Below are 21,159 nucleotides of genomic sequence, written 5' to 3'. Positions count from 1 at the left end.
AATAATAATAATCTCCATTAATTTGTTTTTCCTTATTAACATAAATATTTTAAAGATTTTTTCCCCTCAATTTAAAAAAAAAATTGTTTTCCTCAAGCTTTTTGCCTCATTTTTGAGTTTTGCCTCATTTCCCCTGTTTTTATTAATTTATTTAAAATGACAAAGGCTAAAATAAAAAAGAGATTAAACAAAACAAACAACAACAACAAAAAAAAAAAAACACCAAAAAAAAAGAAAAGAAAAAAAGATTCTATTTGTCCATTTTGGACAGTTGAAATTCCTATAATAATAATAATAATAATAATAACAACAATAATATTATTTATTATTATTATTATTATAAAAAAACACAATGCAACTCTACACGTCCATAGACATAATATAAATAAATATAATAATAAACATACAACCATATACAATTTCTTAAGATGTGAATATAATCATAGTTTCCTAAAATAGATAAATAAATAATGGATCAATAAATTACATTTTGGATTGTTACAAACAGCATAAAAATGCTGTAATAATAATCAAAATTTAAAAATCACCTTAAGTTATACATTTCGGAACTACAAAAAAGTAAAGAAATATATTAGCATACATATTCAAGCATATGCACTGGCATAAGACATGAATATACGAATACATAACCAGTTTTTGTATATTGAAACTTTCTTTTCTCATGCCAGCTACAAAAAAACAAAAAAACAAAAAAACAAAAAAACAAACAAACAAAACACTAGTAATATTCTGTTCTCGTGAAACAGAACAAGCGTTTAAACGCACAAAATATGCAGGCTGTCGTCTTTACACTTCTAACTACAAACAACATGCAAAAAACTGTCACTCAAACCCTGAACAGCAGCGTCTGAACAACATTTCAACTTGCATGAAGCAGCTTCCTGCATTGTGGGCGTGTTTACAGATTTTTAAAGCAGTCCTAGGATTTTGATTGGTTCGAGTTTGCTATTCTGTCCAGTGATTGGACAATTCTGTCAGCTGCGACAATTTGATTGGCCGTCTGGTCTGTCCTCAAATTCAAACGTGCATCTACGCACTCTGGTTTTAAACGGTATTTCGTTGGATGTACTGAATCGTCATGGATGTACTGAACCGTCGTTCGTTTAGATGAGTTATAGACATGTCGTTTAAAGTCGCAAAAGCGGAGTGTTTGGACTTTAGTCCAACATTTGATTCTTGTAGTAGCGATAAACCCGGTAAAGAAAACAACACTTCAATTCCTGTGCTGAGTTTGCTTCAGTTCTCTAGGTCTCCTTTCGTGTCATTTGGGACGATCAAGTTGGGATCATCCAAATCTGTACCTTTACGAATCGAAAATCCCACCGAGGATGCAACAACGACAGTCATTGTGGATAAAATTGCAGCATCCAAAGGCTTTTCGGTCGATCGGACGTCTTTTACAATACAAGTAAGATTAAACAATAAGCTATGTGTGAAAACCTAGTGAGTTTTCCAGTTAAATGAAGTCTATACATGTAATTTAAGAAAAAGTTTGGTGTATTACAGTTGTGTTAATGTAAAACGAAACATGTTTATTAATGTATACCGTACACTGTGAATAGGGTTTATTCAAATCACAAAATTCACATGGACAAACGGTGTACTATTTAACACTATGTAGAGAAATAACTCCTCAAGACCATGAAAATTGTTGTTAATTCACCTATCTGTTTAAATGCGTTTATTCTGTGTGAAACACAAATGAGATGTTTGGAAGTGGAGCTGTCAAGCTCATGAACCGTACCATAACCAGTACTCAGTCACCTTAGATATAAGTCTTCTGAAACAATATGCTTGTTGTACTAGAAGTCATTATTCACTGAAATCCCCTGCAGCATAGGTTTCAAATATATCTAAATATGAGCATATTTAAAATTAGTGCCAAAATTGATTACAAAATGCATGAGAAGCAACGACATTGGGTGTAGTAGTTGAAGTCAAACCTGATGTGACACATCTTGACACTATATTTGAGTATATGCATAGGTAGAGCTTATCTTTGCTGACAGGATTAATAAGTTTGTGTGAAAAAAATTGCCATAGAGTATTGTGCATGAGTTGAATGGGCTTTTATGTTGCTTTTTGTCATTTTTGGAGCTTGACAGCTTAGACAGTCCCAGCATAATTATATTAACATTCTGCTAAATAAAGTTGCAGTCAAAAGTTTACACCTTGCAGAATCTGCAAAATGTTTATTATTTTGCCAAAATAAGAGGGATCGTACAAAATGCATGTTATTTTTTTTATTTAGTACTTACTTGAATAAGATATTTCACATAAAAGATGTTAGTCCACAAAAAAAAAGAAAAAAGTAGAATTTATAAAAATGACCCTGTTCAAAAGTTTACATACACTTGATGTACTGCGTTGTTACCTGAATGATCCATTTTTTTTTTTAAAGTGATAGTTGTTACCTTGTTTGCCCTGAACAGTTAAACTGCCTGCTGTTCTTCAGAAAAATCCTTCAGGTCCCACACATTCTTTGGTCTTTCTGGATTTTTGTGTATTTTAACCCTTTTCTATCAATGACTGTATGATTTTGGGGATCCATCTTTTCACAATGAGGATAACTGAGGGACTCTCATGCAACTATTACAGAAGGTTCAAACACCCACTGATGCTTCAGAAGGAAAAATTAGGCAGTTTAACTGTTGAGGACAAGCAAGGGACTCATGAATGTAAAAAACAAAACAAAACAAACAAAAACACTGCTTTGGATTATTCACAACTCGCAGCAATATTAAGAGTCAAGTGTATGTAAACTTTTGAATGGGGTCATTTTTATAAATTCAGCTATTATTTTCTCTTGTGGATTATATGGAAACGTCTTTTATGTGGAATATCTTATTCAGGTCAGTACTAAATGAAAAAATAACATTTTGCAGATTCTGCAATATGAATGTAAACTTTTGACTTCAACTGTATCTCATTTTTAGCTCCACTGCATAGAAAGGTGTAAGTTTGGAAAGGGTTGAGGTAAAGTTAATTAAAAGTGCGTTCTCTATTTTTCAGCCTGAGGACAGCATTATTTTAACTGTCACTTGGACGCCAGTGGAAGAAGGTGGAGTTCGAGAGCTCCTTGGATTCACTGCAAATGGAATTGTCAAACATCAGGCGATTTTGCTTGGGAAAGCAGAAGCGACAAAGAAGAAAAAGGTAATCTCTTTTAAAATTTACACAGAGAATGTGTTTTTAGTATAATGTTGAGTGCTCACAAATTTTTGTTTTGCAGAAAACCTTATGGGATTCAATTAAATCTAAGAAGGGTGTCCCAGCACCCTCAAAAGAGAAGAAAGTGTCTTCAATGCCAGTAAAGTCTGCAAATAAGACATTTCATGTCTCACGCCAGTCACAGTACAGAAAAGAGAGAACATCCAACCCACTGTCATCGTTAAACCAGGAACCAAGGTCTGCCTATGGCTCCAATGCCTTTAGGGTGAATGCACCATCCTCCACTCCTGAGATGTCAAAACCTGCTTTTGTAACAGAAAAGTTTGACGATGTGCATTTGCAAAAGAACTCACCAGTGGTCGTCTTACTACCAGCAGAGAAATTGCTGGATACACCTGGTAACAAGGATGTGCCTTTTTCACGTAAAGTAGAGTGCAGAGAAATCACAAGGGTTTTGAATAAAACACTCTCTCCTGCCAGCACCCCAGAGAGGTTTGGAAACCCATTGTGCTTTCAGAGTCCACTTCCAGTGATTGGACAATTTGCACAAGATCAAAGTCGAGAGCCAGAGAAACCGTCTCTGTCTGTAAAAGACGCTCTGGACGTCATAGGGTCAGATCTGTCACATGCGGTGAGTCCGCCTAATGCTTGCTCAAGCTTTGATTTTTCTGATTCTCTTGAGTCTGAAAAACCAGATCGAGAAACATCATTTAAAGCGACTTCAGTCATTTCGCCACCCGTTGAAGTTGCTCACCCAAGGTTGACTTACTGCGTGAAACCCAACAAAGTCATAGCCGTTGAATCAAATCATGATGCATTTAGGCTCAAGGCGTTACCTTTTAGCACCGCCACAGTGACCAAAGCGAATAAAGTTGGTGATGTCCATGTTCCTGATGGTTCCAAGAAGTTCCCTGTGAATTCAACCACAGTGATCAAAGGCAAAGCAGAAGCCTCTGAGAGTCCAGGCTTGCGTAAGAAGAAAACCTCCAGACGTAGACTCTTGGAGAAGACCTTGGAGCTCTCAGAACCTAGTAATGCAGAATCCAACACAAGTTCTGCTGACAGCTTCTCCGCTTTACCCGTCATCAGCTCAGATTCAAGTCCAGATGTGGCACTAGAGCCCAAATTTACTTCAGTGCAGGTTACAAAGGAGAAGCCAACCTCAAAGTTATCCCCTCCTGAGCAGATTTTGTCCTCTATATCTCCCATACGACCTCAGGTTTTGCCTTCCGTTAGTAGCAGTCCATCAAGCGGTCTGGAGTTGGCAGCTGGTAATGTCTCTGACAAAGACCAACCAGGTCTTTATCAGGACCAGTTCCCTGTGCAAAGCAGGACATTTGTGCAGAGTAAAAAGAGAAAAAGTGACGAGTTTTTGAGAGGTCACTCTGAAGACAAGTCAAACGTCCAAGCGAAAAAGTCTCGTGCTCCAGCACACGCGAAAGAGAAATCAATCCAAGAAAAAACGTTCACTTCAAGGTCCACATCTGGACAGCAACGAAAAGCTATGGGTAAGTCAAAAGTACTCATTGTGGATGTCACACAGCAGCTGTTTGGATATTTTACGAGTTAAGAACTTTAAAATATAACCTCTTTTTTTTTTTTTTCCCCAAAGCTCCACCAAGCTCAAGGAAGCTCACAAAACCTCCACCAAAGAAATCCTCTCCAAAAACAACTCAAAAAGGTAAGAACACATGGCCTTTCTTCTTTTTAGAATGGCTTGAAATAACCTTTGAATAACATGTGCTACAAGTCTAGTGTGACCAAGGATACCGTTTTACATGTATTTCACTGATATAGATGGTCGGTCTGTGAAGTCACTGAGCAGCTCAAGTCGAAAGCCTGCAAGGATAGTGGCTGTAGCGCAGGCCAGACTGACCTTTATAAAGCCGACACAGACTGGTATGTTTTTACAGCTGCTTTCTCGTAATTTTTTGTTGTGTTTTGAATGGCGTAATTACTTATGTTGTACAATCCTGACAGCCATACCAAGACATCCACTGCCATTTGCTGCGAAGAACATGTTTTATGATGAGCGATGGATTGAGAAGCAGGAGCGGGGCTTCACTTGGTGGATGAATTATGTTCTCACTCCTGACGACTTCAAAGTTGCTACTGAAGTTACCAAAGGTGGGTGTTTTTTTATTTTGAATCTTTTGCGTTTTGCAGCAGCATTCTTGTAACATCCTTCTTCCTTCTATCGTGTTTTTTTTAGTGAATGCCTTATCGTTAACTATGGGGAATGACAAATTCAACATACCCAAAGCACCAACGAAAGAAGAGATGTCTTTTAGAACCTACACAGCCCGTCAACGGCTAAACCGCCTTCGGCGGGCAGCTTGCAAGCTTTTTACATCAGAAAGCATGGTAAAGGCTATCCAGAGACTGGAGCTAGAAGTAGAAGCCAAGAGACTTCTTGTGCGAAAGGACAGACATCTCTGGAAGGACATAGGTATGAGAAAAACAAGATACAGTTGAAGTCAAAAGTTTACATACACCTTCCAGAATCTGCAAAATGTTTACCAAAATAAGAGGGATCATACAAAATATGTGTTATTTTTTTGTTACTGATCTGAATAAGATATTTCACATAAAAACATTTACATATAATCCACAAGAGAAAAGAATAGTTAAATTTATAACTCAGTAAACTCCGTTTAAATGTTTACATACATCTTATCCTTAATACTGTGTTGTTACCTGAATGAACCATGGCTGTATTCCTTTTTTTTTTTTTTTTTTTTTTGGTTTAGTGATAGTTGTTCATGGGTTCCTTGTTTGTCTTGAACAGTTACTGCCCACTATTCTTCAGTAAAATCCTTCAGGTCCCACAAATTATTTGTTTTTTTTTTTTTAGCATTTTTGTGTATTTTTCCAACAATGATTATGATTTTGAGCGCTCATTGATGCTCATTGACACTCATTGATGCTTCAGGAGGGGAAACCATGCAATTTGTCGAGTTTAAAGATCGGGGGAAGATTTAACATTGTCTTCTGGGAAACATTTAAGTATCTTCTGTAGCTTCTGAAGGGCAGTACTAAATGGAACAAAAAAAAATATGATATTTAGGCAAAATAAAAATGTACACACCTTCGTTCTGTTCAAAAGTTTTTCACCCCAGTGTCGTTAATGCATCGTTTTTTTTTTTTTTTTTCTGCAGCGTCAGTGAGCATAATTGTTGCATGTGAGTCCCTCAGTTGTCCTCAGTGTAAAAAGATCGATTTTAAAATAATACAGTCATTGTTTGAAAGGGTTCAAATACTCAGAAATGCTGAAAAACCAAAGAACTTGTACCAAGCATATGTAAACTTTTGAACAGGGTCATTTTTATAGATTCAACTATTTTCTCTCGTGTAGTATATGGTAATGTTTTTAATGTGAAGTTACTTATTCAGATCAGTACTAAATAAAAAGTAACATGCTTTTTGTATGATCCCTCTTATTTTGGTCAAGTTAATATTTTGCAGATTCTACAAAATGCAGATTCTTAAAATGTAACTTATTCCTGTGATTCCTTTAATTTTCAGTGTCACATGTTCAGTAATCATTCTAAATACAGATTTAATGCAAAAGAAACACATTTTATTATTATGCTGAAAACCGTTGTGGAGCTATTATTTTTGTGGAAACCATGAATGTTGTTTAAGGATTCACTGAGGAAAAGAAAGAAGTAGAAATATTTTGTCATTACTGTCATTGTTTATTAATTTAGTCTGTCCTTGCTGAATAATACCATTAATTAAACAATCATACTAATAAAAACACTCTTACTATGCTAAGTATTCTACATATTTGTTTTAATGGACTAGTTTTTCAGTAAGTCTCTTAAAGTGAATCTTTTTCTCATTTTTCAACTTTTGTGTTCATTTTCGCAGGTGAGCGTCAGAAAGTTCTAAACTGGCTGATATCGTACAATCCACTTTGGTTGCGAATCGGACTTGAGGTATTTATTTTTCTTTGTGAAAGCGCAATGTTCATTTGTTTGCTAAAAACAATTTTTATTAATTCATTGGCTACATTATGATTTCATGTGTGACATCTCTTACCCATTCCTTTTGCTAGACAATCTATGGAGAGCTAATATCACTTGAAAGCAACAATGATGTTATGGGACTGGCTATGTTTATTCTTGGACGTCTGTTGTGGAACCCAGACATAGCTGCTGAGTTCAGACATGCTAAAGTCCCCCATTTATACAGAGATGGTAATTGATTTTTCATTTATTTATTTATTTTTTGTGCAACTATTTTACTTTTTCGTAGGTTTTATTATTTTTATCATTATTATTGGTATTATTACTTTTGGAAACAGTGTGTCTGTTATAACAGATTCTTTTTTTTTTTTTCCACTTTCTCATCTCACATTCATCAGGCCATGAGGAGGCGCTCTCTCGCTTCACTCTAAAGAAACTAATCCTGCTGGTCTGCTTTCTGGATAAAGCCAAAGAGTCTAGACTGATCGAACATGATCCTTGTTTGTTCTGCATGGATGCTGAATTTAAGGTGTGTGGGTTTATATATGTAAATATATGTACATTATACAGAAAAAAAGGTAGCATGAAGGGGGGGTAAAAAACACAATAAGGAATTTTAAAAATGGTGCACTTTTTATTTCTATTCCTACAGTCAAGCAAAGATCTGCTACTGGCATTCTCTCGGGACTTCCTCAGCGGTGAAGGCATTTTGTCACGGCACCTCAGCCACTTGGGCCTTGCAGTGTCCCATGTTCAGACTCCTCTGGATGAGTTCAACTTTGCCGTGAAGAAACTTGCTGTTGACTTGAGATGTGGCATACGTTTAGTGTATGTTCGATTTGAAATTTTTCAGTGTTGCATGTTCATTTTTTATGCATTATAATAAAATGTCATTGCTATTGTTACCCAAGCCAGTAGTTTGATTTGACATTTAGAAAGCCTCTGAATTCCTTCACTAAATGTTTCTATATTGATCTTCAGCCGGGTCATGGAGCTCTTCACTCTGAACTGGACTTTGTCTAGAAAGCTGCGGATACCCGCTATTAGCCGTCTACAGAAAGTGCACAATGTTGATGTTGCACTACAGGTTCTGAAAGACAAAGGTGTTGACCTTAAAGATGAGCATGGTGAGTTTCAGGACAGTAAATAACTAGCATTGTGTTTATAATTTGGGGAAAAAAACCCCTACTCTGAATTTGCCTTCTTTATCTTGAAGGAGCAAACATTGACTCCAGGGACATTGTGGATGGACACAGAGAAAAGACTCTTAATCTCCTGTGGAAGATCATATTTGCCTTCCAGGTAACATTTTCCAGTCCTCCTTTTTAAAAAAAAAAATCATTTGTATGACTGATTATTTTTATCTCCTGATGAATGTATGTCTGATGGATGCTGGATGTATATCTGACTGTTTTAATTGTTGACCTTGCATACTTTTATCTTCATAGGTGGAAGTGCTACTTGATGAGAATCAGCTCAAAGAGGAAATAAGTTTCCTCAGGAAAACATGGCGGACAAAACAGAAGCTGGCCTCATTAATGGCTAACAGTGGGGTTGCAGCGACGAGGATGAAGGCGAGACAAGCATTCGAACATCCCAGCCAAAAAGTGACACTTCTCATGGACTGGGTCAATGCTGTTTGTGAGTTCTACAGCTTAAAGGTGAGTCACATAAAAAAAAAAACATATGCTTGTTTATTCACCCAATACAGGTTTGTTGATCCAAATGTATGAATTAAATGGATAGTTCACCCAAAAATGAGAATTACCCCATGATTTACTCGCCCTCAAGCCATCGTAAGTGTATATGACGACTTTCATGTGAATATAGCCGGCGTTATATTAAAAAATGTCCTGGCTCTTCCAAGCTTTATAATGGCAGTGAATGGCTGTTGAGATTTTGAAGTCCAATAAAGGGCATCCATTCATCATAAAAAATACTCCACACAGCCTGCTGAAGTGAATTGATGCATTTGTATTAGAAAAATTTAAATCGCTGGAACGGCACGCTCTCATGAACGTGCATATGACAGTTAGCGGAAGCTAAAGATTATGGTTTATGAAGTGTTAAATATGGATATTTTTCTTGCACAAAACGCATCGTTTCACTTCAGAAGGCCCCCAGAGCAGTGTGGAGTACTTTTTATGATAGATGGATGCACTCTCAACACCCATTCACTGCCATTATAAAGCTTGGAAGAGCCAGGACATTTTTAATATAACTCCAATTGTATTTTCCTGAAAGAAGAAAGTCCTATACACCTAGGATGGCTATAGCATGGGCTAATCTTAATTTTTTGGTAATTTATCCATTTAAAAAATGCGTTTATAAGGTATCCTGCATGGGATCATTCTTTGAACAATATCTCTCCATTATTTTTCCAGGCTGAAAACTTCACAGTGTCATTCTCAGATGGTCGTATCCTGTGCTACCTCATTCATCATTACCATCCTGGTCATCTCCCTGCTGAGGGGATTCAACAGAGAACAACGCAGACCATTGAATGTGGCTATCGTGGCAGAGTGGAGCTCAATAACTCCTCGAGTGACTCGGACTGCTCTTTTGAAAACTTGCCTACAGTACAAACTGGTACTTTGAGTAAATGACAGCTCTTCCTATTATATTCATCATTCCTATTGTAACATTTTAACACTGTAAATGTCTCATAAAGGTTTTCTTTTTTGCATTGGGTTCAGAATCTCCATCAGTGGACTTCAGAGAGCTACTTGAGAATGAGAGAAGTAACTTTCAGTTGGTGAACACTGCCGTATCTTATCTTGGAGGGGTGCCTGCTATGATAAATCCAGAAGATATGTCCAACACTATTCCAAATGAAAAGGTAAAAATGATTACAATCTCATTCTACATTTCGGATAAGCAGCAAAACACTTGTTGAGAACTTTTAGGTTGTGTAAAAATACTTTTCATATTAATTTACAGTATTTCATGCAGGCTGATAAATTGTAACTTACTAATTTTTTAAACCCAGGTTGTCACATGCTACCTCTCCTTCCTCTGTGCCCGTCTTTTGGATCTCCGCAATGAAACGAGAGCAGCCCGGGTCATCCAGGGTGCATGGAGGAGATACAAGCTACAGAAGGACATTGAGCTTCTTCAGGTATGGGTTCAGTTTTTCTATTTTAAGCTGTTTGGAACCTTGCTGTGCTTAGTTTTTTTTAGTCTTATGTTGAATATGCTCTGCATGAACAGCAAAAGAACCTGGCTGCCACTAAAATCCAAGCCCTTGTGCGGAAATTCATCTTGAGAAGAAGAATGATCCGACAGAATAAGGCAGCCATCATGCTCCAAACATTCTGGAGAGGATACGTTGCACGGGAAAAGTTGAGAGTGCTGAAAAAAGAGAAAGAGCTTGCTCTTCAAAACGCAGCTGCAACTGTAATTCAGGTATGTTAAAATATATATAAAATATATATATTTTTATATTTAAGCAGTTAGTCAGTTAGTAGAACAATTATGGACATAACTCTAGACGGCTTGTATTAATTAGAATTTTCTTCCTCCCATAGAGAACATACAAAGCTTGGAAGATTCAAAGTCTCCTGAAGAAAAACCACGCTGCCTCTGTAATCCAAGATGCTTTCCGGAAGTGGCACACAAAAAAATTGCTAAAAAGAAATGCTGCGGCCTTGCGAATTCAAGCATGGTACAGGATGCAGCGTTGTAAAACCCAATATCTGGATATGAAAAGGAAAGCCGTTTGTGTTCAAGCATGGTTCAGAGGTCACCTTCAAAGATGCAAGTTCCAGACTTTAAAGAAAAGGCACGATGCCTCAGTTGTCATTCAGAGTGCATTCAGGGCTTACCACGTCAGACAACACATATCTAAAATGAAGCAAAATGCAGTCTTGATCCAGAGGTGGTTTCGAGCCTGCATGCTAAGGAAAGCAGAACAAAAGAGATATTTTAAGATCAAATCGGCAGTTCTCACTTTGCAAGCAGCTTTCCGTGGCTGGAAGGTCCGACTATCTATGGCTCGGCGCCACCAAGCTGCACTTCGGATTCAAACTGCTTTCAGGCGGTTTATGGCACAAAGGCACTACTTGTGTTTAAAAAGATCGGCCATTGTTCTACAACAGAGATACAGAGCTAAAGTACTTGGAGACAAGTTCCGACAAGAGTATATGGCTCTTAAACTTGCTTCAGTGACAATTCAAGCAATTTGGCGAGGACAAGCTGAGAGGAGGAAGATCAGTCAACTCCACAGATTTGCTGAAGTCATTCAGTCAAACTACCGTAGATATGCGGCACGGACACGATTTTTGGAAATGAAACGGGCTGCCGTAGTCATTCAGAGACAATACAGAGCTTTCAGAGATGGACGGAAAGTGTACGCAGAATACACTGAAATTAAAAGAGCGGCCATTGTGCTACAGAGTGCTTATCGTGGCAAGAGAGCAAGACAAGAACTGCAGAAGAAAAACGAAGCTGCAACTTTGATTCAGTCTGTGATAAGAGCACATAGTTGCCGTAAGAGGTTTTTAGCTCTAAAACATGCTGTTATTGTCATTCAGCAACGCCATCGGGCTTTTGAACTTGGACGGGTGGAAAGAAGCCATTACGTCCAGTTGAAGCAGGCAGCTATAACTCTACAAGCCATATATCGTGGTTCTAAAGTGAGGGAAAATCTTAAACGAGAACATCAAGCCGCTACTATCATTCAAGCGCAATTCCAAATGCATAAGATACGCATTGCCTTCCTTGCTGCCAAATGCGCAGCTATCATCATACAGCAGCGATACAGAGCCTACAGAGTTGGCAAATGCATGCAAGCTTCCTACGTTCAAATGAAAAATGCTGCCGTAGTTATTCAGTCAGCATTCAGGGGAATGAAAGTTCGCAACGACTTAAGAAAATCTCACTGTGCTGCAGCAGTGATTCAGGCACATTTCCGTGGACATTCCCAACTCAAGAAGTACCAAAGACAACAGTGGGCCGCATCAGTTTTACAGCAGCGATTCAGGGCAATGATGACTAAAAATGTTGTCATGAAGCAATATGCAGCCATAAAAACAGCCGCCATATGCATCCAGTCGGCTTTCCGTGGAATGTCCGTAAGAAAGCAAATTGCAGAAAGGCACAAATCTGCAAAAATTATCCAGAGGACATACAGAGCGTACAAGGAACGCCGTGATTACCTTGCTCTCAGAAATGCTACTATTTGTATTCAGCAACAGTACAGAGCAATTGTAAGCGCAAGGCAACAACATAAAAGATATTGCTCTTTGAGAGCAGCCGCCATCATTTTGCAGTCCATGTACCGAGGGATGAAAGTAAGGAAAGAAATCGCTAGAAAGCATAAAGCAGCCACTGTGATTCAGTCAATGTACAAAATGTACAGAACTAGAGTGCGATTCCAAGCTATGAAACTGGCTGCGTTGGTCATACAGAGGCAATATAAGTGCCACCTACTGAGAAAAGAGGCGAGAAAGAACTTTTTGAAACTACGGCGTAGTGTGACAGCAATTCAGGCAATTTACCGAGGAAACTGTACACGCCGTGACATTGCTAGAATGAATTCCGCGGCCGCAGTCGTTCAACGGAAGTACCTTGCTTACAAACAAAGGAAGCTCTTTTTGTCCATTAGAGCTGCTGTTGTATTCTGTCAACGACGCTATCGATCCCTTTTGGTAGCAAGATGCGATCGGAGAGATTACTTTGCTAAACGCCAAGCTGTTGTTGCAATCCAGGCAACTTTCAGAGGAATGCAAGTCCGGCGACAGATCCGAAGACAGCATGAAGCTGCAACAATCATTCAGTCCCATGTGAGAAAACACATCCTCAAGTTGCGCTTCCAGCGCCTTCGGTGGGCAGTCTGTACTGTTCAGCAACGTTTCAGAGCTAACAAAATGATGAGGCGAGAGATGGCAGCACTACAGGAACGGAGGAGTGCTGCCTTGATTCTGCAAGCAGCCTATCGTGGCATGAAGTCCAGACAGACTCTCAAGCAAATGCATCGGGCTGCCACCACCGTTCAGGCCACTTTCAAAGCGTATACTGCTCGTAAACGGTATTTAGCGATGAAATGTGCTGCCATTGTCATTCAGCAAAGGTACCGTGCCACAAATGCAGCGAAACAGCAGAGAAAGCATTTTCTTGAAATGTGCCAAGGTGCACTTGTTCTGCAAGCGTGTTATAGAGGTCTCAAAGTTAGAAGGAAGCTTCTACAACAGCGTCAAGCAGCTGTCTTGATTCAATCTTGTTTTAGGAGGCACAAGGAGATGGTTAAGTACCAAGCCATGAGGTTGTCCGTTGTCATTATCCAGAGCCATTACAGGTCATATATCCAGGCTAGAGAAGATCGGGAGAACTATCTACGTTTAAGAAAGTCCGCCATTGTCATTCAAGCAGCTTTTCGAGGACACTCCCTAAGGAGACAATTGTCAGAAAAGCAAGAAGCGTCCATTATCATACAGGCTGCTTTTCGGATGTACCAACAAAGGTCTACATTTAAGCGACAGCGCTGGGCAGCCAGGGTTCTCCAACAGAGACTTAGAGCTCTGAAACTTCGGGACGAGCAGATGCGGCAATACCAGCGGGTGAGAAATGCCGTTGTATGCCTGCAGAAGTCTTTCAGAGGTATGAAAGGAAGAGAACTGGCAAGACGGACCAAGGCTGCAAGAACCATCCAGTCCTACCTTAGGATGACAATCCAACGATGGCGTTTCTTGAAAGAAAAGTCTGCAGCAATTGCAATTCAGTCTGCATACAGAGGTCATTGTGCCAGAGTTCAGCATGCCAGGATGCAAGCAAGCGCAACTCTCATCCAAAAGTGGTATAGATCACGTAAACTGGTCCAGAAAGATCGAAACAGTTTTGTTGCTCTTAAGCAAGCTACGCTTACTTTGCAATCTGCTTTGCGTGGAATGGTAGCGAGGAGGCTTGCAAAAAGAAGGCGGGCTGCAATCAAGATTCAGTCTGTTATGCGCATGCATGTACAACGCAAGCGCTACGTGACTCTACGCTCAAGTGTCCTGAAGTTGCAAGCTCAATACAGAATGTTTGTGGCCCAGAGAAGATACCGCAGGTTGCAGGCAGCAACTGCTACTCTCCAAAAGCATTACAGAGCTCATAGGGCAACAGTGGAGCAGAGGAGCAGTTATCTGAAGACACTCCAGAACATAAAGATACTTCAGGCCAGAGTGCGTGGACACATTGAGTATAGAAGATTTCAGAGATTGCGTGCAAGTGCTGTCACAATTCAGGTATGCAGTTCACTATACTTGTATTCTGTCTTGTCAGTTGTATTGTCCTAAATCATTTTGGAAACTCAGGAGGCTTGTCTGGGAAGACTAAACTGTTGTTTTTTTTTTTTTTTTTAACCCTCAAACAGGCACATTATCGAGGAGTGATTGAGAGACGCAAGTTTCTGCAACTCAAGGAATCTGCTTTGGTTATACAGAAGCATTACAGAGCTTTCCATCTCTGCCAGAGAGAGCGTGCGCAGTTTCTTCAACTGCGAAAGTCAGCTGTTGTGATACAAGTAAGCATGTGACAACTAAACCTCTAGCACCTGTTACTGCAAAAATCCTGCTACTGTTTGTTTATTTAAAGGGAAATTGGATATTAAGACTTGTATGGCTTAATACATCGCTTAATACAACGTAAATGATGGCTCTTACTGAAAAGCGCATTTTTACATCCTGCCAAGATGGCATCTAGCGTTTCTTGTCTCTGCCGTTTGTGAGCTGTTTTAATAACTGTGGTCTACTAAAAGCCTCATGGCTAAAGTGGAGAGAACAAAGACGTGGGTCTTAAGGAAGTTTTATTTGTCCACAGACATCTTTCGACTCTTTACTCCTCTTCTTATCACTATGAAAGCATTGAAGACTCGCCTCCCTTCTCTTGTTGCCCTTCGACTGAAAATTACAACCAAAAGCCACACAATGTGGCTTTCTATAAGTATTTTATATTCTGAGTTGTGTTGTGGTCAAAATAGTAACGGTTAGTGCCAGTAGCTCACAGAGTGCAACCGTTTCATGTAATCAAAATAATGGCACCCCTATAGTCCAAAATACGTATAAAACAATTTGGATTTTTCTTTTAAATAAACACTTTCGTGTTTCTGCTTATAATCCTATTTGAGGTTTTTGGATTTAAATGTGTATATTTGATTTTCATGGTTGGTTTGTCTCTGGTTTACCCAGACAGCATTCAGGGCTTATCAAACAAGACAACATGCTGTGCGAGCACAGGCTGCCCGAAAAATTCAGGCCTGGTTCCGAGGACGCATAGCCAGGCGAAACTACATTTTAAAACAAGCTGCTGTTGCAACCATTAGTCGGTGGTTTCAGGCAAGACGCCAACGTTTAAGGTAACAAATAAAGGATAGAGTATTATTCTCTTCTGCTTTTAAATTGTGGCAAGGAATTAAAACACCATTTGTAATCCACTCCAAGATTTCTAGCAGTCCAGCACAGTGTCCGAGTCATTCAGCAAAGATGGAGGGAAACTCTGATCGCCAGAAAACAGCACGCTGACTTCCTGAGGTTTAGAAAGTCTGTTATATGCATCCAGGCGTTATGGAGAGGTCAAAGAGTGAGAGATTCCATTCATAAGGTACTTGCTGTTTTTATGGTTATAAACATTTAGTATATAGGAATTGATAATATATTTCTGTCCTTAAGGGTGCACTCAGTAATCATTCTGTCTTGTGCCTGGTCACAGTGGCAGTTGTGTTTGACTTGTACTGATACCTAGTTGTGTGGAAGCAGCATTACACCCCGATAACACACCTACATCTCGGAGACGTCTATTTGACATCTGCAAGACATCTGCAAGACGTAGTTTGCTCATCTGCAATACGTCTGTTGGACATTTACTATCAGATGCCAAATAGATGTCTGTTAGATGTCTTTAAGATGTTTATGATTTAAAATGTAAAACTGACATCTTATAGACGTCTGCCAGACGTTTGTAGACAGCAGATGCTTTCCAGATCACAAGATCTTTAACAGACATCCTGCAGATGTACGAGTGCTATTTGGGACAAAAGCATTACCATATTCATTAACCATATTCTATGAGTGAAAGTATTCAATAATAGGAGATTACTGAGATATAGTTAGTGCTAATTGACTGGTTAATAGATCATGAGGTCAGGTGACCCACTTTTTAGTAAGGGAAAAAAGATAGAGTGCACTTTTAAATGTTGGTGAACTTTGCTTTGAAATGCCACATGGTTATGTCACCATTTTGTATAAATTCCCGTAAGCAGAATGGACTTTGTGCAAGGATGACATCACTCAGCAAATACACACTGTCTCAAAAGTTTGTGTTTTGCAGATGATAAAAACCGGGAAACCGTTATCAAAGTCCGTTCATTTATTTAGGGATTGTTGACGTGTAGTTTTGCTTGTGTTGCCAAATATTTATTTTGGTCTGTTAGGCCTTGACTGATTTTTAAAATAATACTTGGGCCGATTGCCCTGTTAGTGTGTTGTGCTACATGTAAAACATTTCTTTGACTTCCAAAGAACCGTTGAAGCTATAGAAATAATCCTATTATTCACAAATGTATTTTGACGTAAATGCCGTTTAGCAACTTTTTCAACCTTCAGTCTATTCTTTTTTTCACAGCAAACAACAGCTGCTGTGAAGATACAGTCAGCTTTCAGAGGCTTTAGCCAAAGACGTCGATATCACAAACAGAGAGATGCTGCCATAATTCTACAGCGCCATTTCCGAGTCTTACGGCTGGCCAGAATTAAAGAAGAAAATCTACAAAGACGACACAATGCCGCTGTCTGTCTTCAGGCTTTGTGGCGTGGTTGGCTTGCGAGACGACAGGCAAGTTGTCTTTATATGTATAAGCAGTGTTATTACTGAAGCTGTGCATAAGTGTTTGACTGTTTAAGATATAGTAGGTTACTCAATGCCTATCCATGACTCTTTAGTAAACTGAGGGGACTGAATATGCAAAACGTTAATATATGTTTTAATGCATTAACGTGTTCCTTTATAGGTAAAAGAAATGGCTTGTGCAGCAAGACGCCTTCGTTTCACAGCTGCTGTTTACCATCATCTCTGTGCCATAAGGATTCAGAGAGCTGTGCGAGTGCACTGGGCTCTGAAATCCGCCAAGCGGAAGATCTCTTCAGTCCTATACATCCAGGTACATTTAATCATCAAAAGAAAATCATTTCTTAATTACATAGAAAGAATTGCTTGGTTTTGTTTTAAAAGTTTGTTTTCAACACAGCGATTGTTCTCTTTTCTCTAGTCACGTAGCACCAATTTCACAAAAAAAATCTTGTTAGTGCATATAAAGCCAGCTTTTAAGCCCTTTAATAAAATGACGTATAATTTTAGCATGTCTCTTTCATTGCCCCACTTTTCTAGCAATGTTTTAGGGCAAAGCTACAGAGAAAGAGATATCTCAAAGACAGAGAAGACATCATCAAGACCCAGAGGGCAGTGAGAACTTGGTTACGGCGTCGCAACGAAGCTGCCGCTACTATCCAGCATGCAGTTAGAAAGCTCCTTCTGAGACGCCGCAAGGAGAGGCTACAACGTGGAATAATAAAGGCACAGGTATGTCTTAAATGAACTTTTCTTAAAAAAAGAACTGACTTATTTAATTAGGGGTGTGCGATATTGACAAAAAAAATATCTCATGTCGAATTTTGTCGATAGTGATAATTAGACGATATTTTGCTGAGTGTGTTGTACTGGTAGGTTTACAACTGCTGTAGGCAGCTGACTTCCACAGCTTTTGATTTTTTTTTTTTTTTTTTATTTATTTATTTTTTCTCTTCTGTGCAGTAATTAGTTTGCAGCAGTAACTGAAATTAACTTTTCCAATAAGTTTAAATTGATTTTTACCTTTTTGGTAATTTTTACCTTTTTTTAGGCCATTTTTTTTAACATAAATGTATGTATCGTCATTTGTGACATTCCTAAATTTAATACATTCAAAAAGTACGACACTATAGGGCTGTTACCAATCAAATGAAGTCAGTTTCAACAAAATTTGTGTTTGCAATGCAGACATGGCACAGAATCTGCGTCTGAAGTGGCATTTAGATGTGTGTGTGTATATACACACTGTTTAATGCAGAACATGAACAGATGTTACAAATGCATAATTAATGTTTGGATTTTTAAAAAACAATGTTCAAAAGTGATATTTGGGGGGAAAAAGGGAAAAAAAATACTTAAAATATAAACCTAAAATCGCAAATAGGTGGTGGCGAATCACTACATGAATGTGTCATGGAGTCATTCATTCAACTGATTCACTCAAATGTCTGATTGATTCAGTCACAAAACACCGTTGTGCGTTGCTCAGAGATGCAAAACAGTTCTGCTGACACTGTGTAACTATTTTCGTTGACGAAATAGAGCTAAAACAGTAACTTGTGTCAATTAATATTAACTTGTTTATTGGACTGTTTTATAGAATCAACATCACATTTGCAAACATACTGATATTTGGAGAAAAAAGACGTACTCTTTGTGTAATATTAATTATGTCTGAAGTTATAAATATAAGAGACGTATACGAGTCATACCTTATCTTGAATTTTAGGGGAATTCTAAATGCATTTTAATGGACTAAACCACACAGTGAAAGCGTGAACTATTAAATATGCTTGTGCGGTAGACTAAGCTACATCTTATAGTGTATTCATGCACTCTCTGGATGTTTTTGCGATATACTCTATATCAAATTGCAAATAATTTAAACAGCAATTACAATATTATCGTAGACGATATATTGCCAGCGTTGCCAGATTTTTACAAATTTAGCCCAAGCGCATTTTTGAAGGGTGTTCCCCAGTTAAAAAAAAAAAAAAAGGCATTTTGGTGCGGTTTGCCTGGTAAAATTGCCATTTCAAAAGCTTAAAATTACATTATTGGGGTCGCTTTATCAGGCGGACATGGAAAAACAATCTGCAACAACAGTGTTAAAGTAGCCCAATTCCGTGGGGAAACCACAGACTTGGCAACACTACATCACACACCTCTCTATTTAATACATATTCATTTTATATTACATAAATATTTTCTATCAATGTGCACAACATACTTAGGCTGATGATACATGGGGCAACTTTTTGAGCAGGGCAATGTTGCTGTCAACAGGCAACCAGGTGAGGCACAGGTCCCACGACTGATCTAAAGTTTCCAAATTGATAGATTCTCAATGGGAAAGTGCACAAGCAACAGTTGCCCTGTCTATCATCAGCCTTAGTAATACACTTAATTTCATAATTACTCACCATTTGCTGTTGTATGACTTTTTCTTTAAACTACAAAGATGGTATGTTAATGTAAGTGTTGGGAGTGTTTTCAATTTTGAGTAAACAGCTCTATTAATTTTAATTTTTATAATGGGATTAATTGTTTTAAGGCACTCTGGAGGGGTCATTGTTCAAGAAAACGTCACGACACCAGCAAAGTCATTTCCATGAGGTGCCGTCTCAGGGAAGTAAACAGAAGGGTGAAGGAAGAGGACAAGCTGTGTAACAAGACCACAACAGCCCTAAGCTACCTGCTTGGACTTCAAAATTATGCTTACATTCTTGCAGCCTTGAAGCATTTGGGTAAGACCTTGTTTTTAAAGTTAGGAGGTTGGCTGTTTCATAAAATGGTAGCTAATGCTATCTTTTTGTCTTGGTTTTAAAGAAACTGCCACCAGACTTTCACCAGAGTGCTGTGAACGTCTTGTTGAAAGTGGAGCGACACATACCATCTTCACTCTAATAAGGAGCTGCAACAGAAGTGTGCCTTCAATGGAGATCATCACATTGTCCATCCAAGTTCTTCTCAACTTATCAAAAGTATGTTGCCTCATAATTAAGGAAGTAGTGTTGCTAGTTATAAATCAAATCACTTAATATGCTGATTAATTAAATGCACATTACAATTGCTTTCTTCAATGTTATTTTTTCAGTACAACAGAACCATCGATGCAGTTTATGATGTGGACAACTCGGTAGAAACCCTTCTGGATCTTCTGCAGATCTACAGGGAGAAGGCTGGAGATAAGGTTGCAGACAAAGGAGGCAGCATCTTTACCAAGGCTTGTTTTCTCTTGGTCCTCTTGGTCCAGGATGAAAGGAGAGCAATGGTAGGTGTTTTTTTTCAAGCAATTGGGTTCAATAAAAGTGCTATCAATACTTGTATTGAACATGTAGCATTCCTTTAGCAGTTTAATGACATGAAAATAATGTCTTGAAAGCTATTTCAATGTTTGAATATCCTGTTCAAACAGGAGGTTCGAAAGCTTTCAAAGACTTCGGATCGCATTCGCAGCATCTACCGACTCACGCTTCGAAAGTACAAGATGGATGCTGAGAGAAACAAAGTCAAACAGAAAATGAACACCTCGCTCAATGGAAGTTTCCTCCTCCAAGCCACCCCTCGAAAATCAAAACCTGTAGCCAGGTATGCAATTATCTACTATCTCTAAAACAATTTGTCAAAGATTTAGTGAAAAAACTGATCCCACCAACCTTCTGATTTCCCTCAGGTTTGCTCCTGACTGGGTTCTTCGGCGTGACAAACTGAAGGACATCGTGGATCCTCTTCGTGCCATTCAGATGCTGGCTAACGCTCTGGCTATTGTGCCTTGAAAATATTGCAGCAAGAAAAAAAGTTATAAACCTGTGTGCCGCCAAAGTGTTTAGTTGTTGCTCAGAATTGTGCATCCTTGTAAATATTTTGTATTGTGTATATATTTTTAATGTTTTATCGAAAAGTTGTGGATGACTGTTTTATTGGCACATATTTGGGTCTGTGCTATAAGATGGCAGAAGTTGGCTTTGAGATTCTGTAAATACAAATACAGTTTGGAATTGTTTTTTTTTAAAGCGCTCTAATTGAATATTAAAAAGAACCACAGCTTTCACATATGTTCTGGTGCCTTTCTTGACTGAAATAACAGAATTAGTACGTGAGTGAGCCAATGTGTATTTTTATTATTTTTTTAAACTTGTTTTAATACAAATCTGGTATTACACAAAAAACGAAA

General features: G+C 38.5%; 1 protein-coding gene across 2 annotated transcripts; it reads left to right on the top strand.

The window, feature by feature from the left end:
* The first annotated feature begins 1,058 nt into the window (after positions 1–1,058).
* Positions 1,059–21,036, top strand: aspm (assembly factor for spindle microtubules). Of its 2 annotated transcripts, none has more exons than XM_051094742.1 (30): positions 1,059–1,429; positions 3,034–3,177; positions 3,254–4,700; positions 4,805–4,873; positions 4,990–5,091; positions 5,173–5,319; positions 5,405–5,641; positions 7,066–7,133; positions 7,253–7,394; positions 7,562–7,692; positions 7,816–7,991; positions 8,145–8,290; positions 8,380–8,465; positions 8,612–8,824; positions 9,548–9,752; positions 9,860–10,002; positions 10,153–10,281; positions 10,374–10,568; positions 10,691–14,386; positions 14,515–14,664; positions 15,329–15,495; positions 15,581–15,740; positions 16,761–16,970; positions 17,146–17,295; positions 17,523–17,714; positions 19,537–19,729; positions 19,812–19,966; positions 20,080–20,256; positions 20,401–20,573; positions 20,659–21,036. In XM_051094742.1, exons 1-30 carry the CDS (start codon positions 1,142–1,144, stop codon positions 20,759–20,761), a joined length of 9,594 nt encoding a protein of 3,197 aa, XP_050950699.1. In that variant the 5' UTR covers positions 1,059–1,141; the 3' UTR covers positions 20,762–21,036. The 2 variants fall into 2 exon arrangements, with proteins under 2 accessions (XP_050950699.1, XP_050950698.1); XM_051094741.1 differs by having other exon boundaries at positions 9,548–9,761.
* Positions 21,037–21,159: the final 123 nt, after the last annotated feature.

Source organism: Labeo rohita, chromosome 22 (genome assembly GCF_022985175.1).
Source record: "Labeo rohita strain BAU-BD-2019 chromosome 22, IGBB_LRoh.1.0, whole genome shotgun sequence".
NCBI classification, from domain to species: domain Eukaryota; kingdom Metazoa; phylum Chordata; class Actinopteri; order Cypriniformes; family Cyprinidae; genus Labeo; species Labeo rohita.
The sequence above is the reverse complement of the archived record's forward strand: the minus strand, read 5'-3'. Positions and strand labels throughout refer to the sequence as shown.

Excerpts from the sequence above, each read along its gene's own strand:
- aspm (XM_051094741.1), top strand. The coding sequence starts at position 1,142 with ATGTCGTTTAAAGTCGCAAAAGCGGAGTGTTTGGACTTTAGTCCAACA. Across the intron at positions 8,825-9,547 it reads GTGAGTTCTACAGCTTAAAG|GCTGAAAACTTCACAGTGTC; the intron begins GTGAGTCACATA and ends TTATTTTTCCAG. Across the intron at positions 17,715-19,536 it reads GTGGAATAATAAAGGCACAG|GCACTCTGGAGGGGTCATTG; the intron begins GTATGTCTTAAA and ends AATTGTTTTAAG.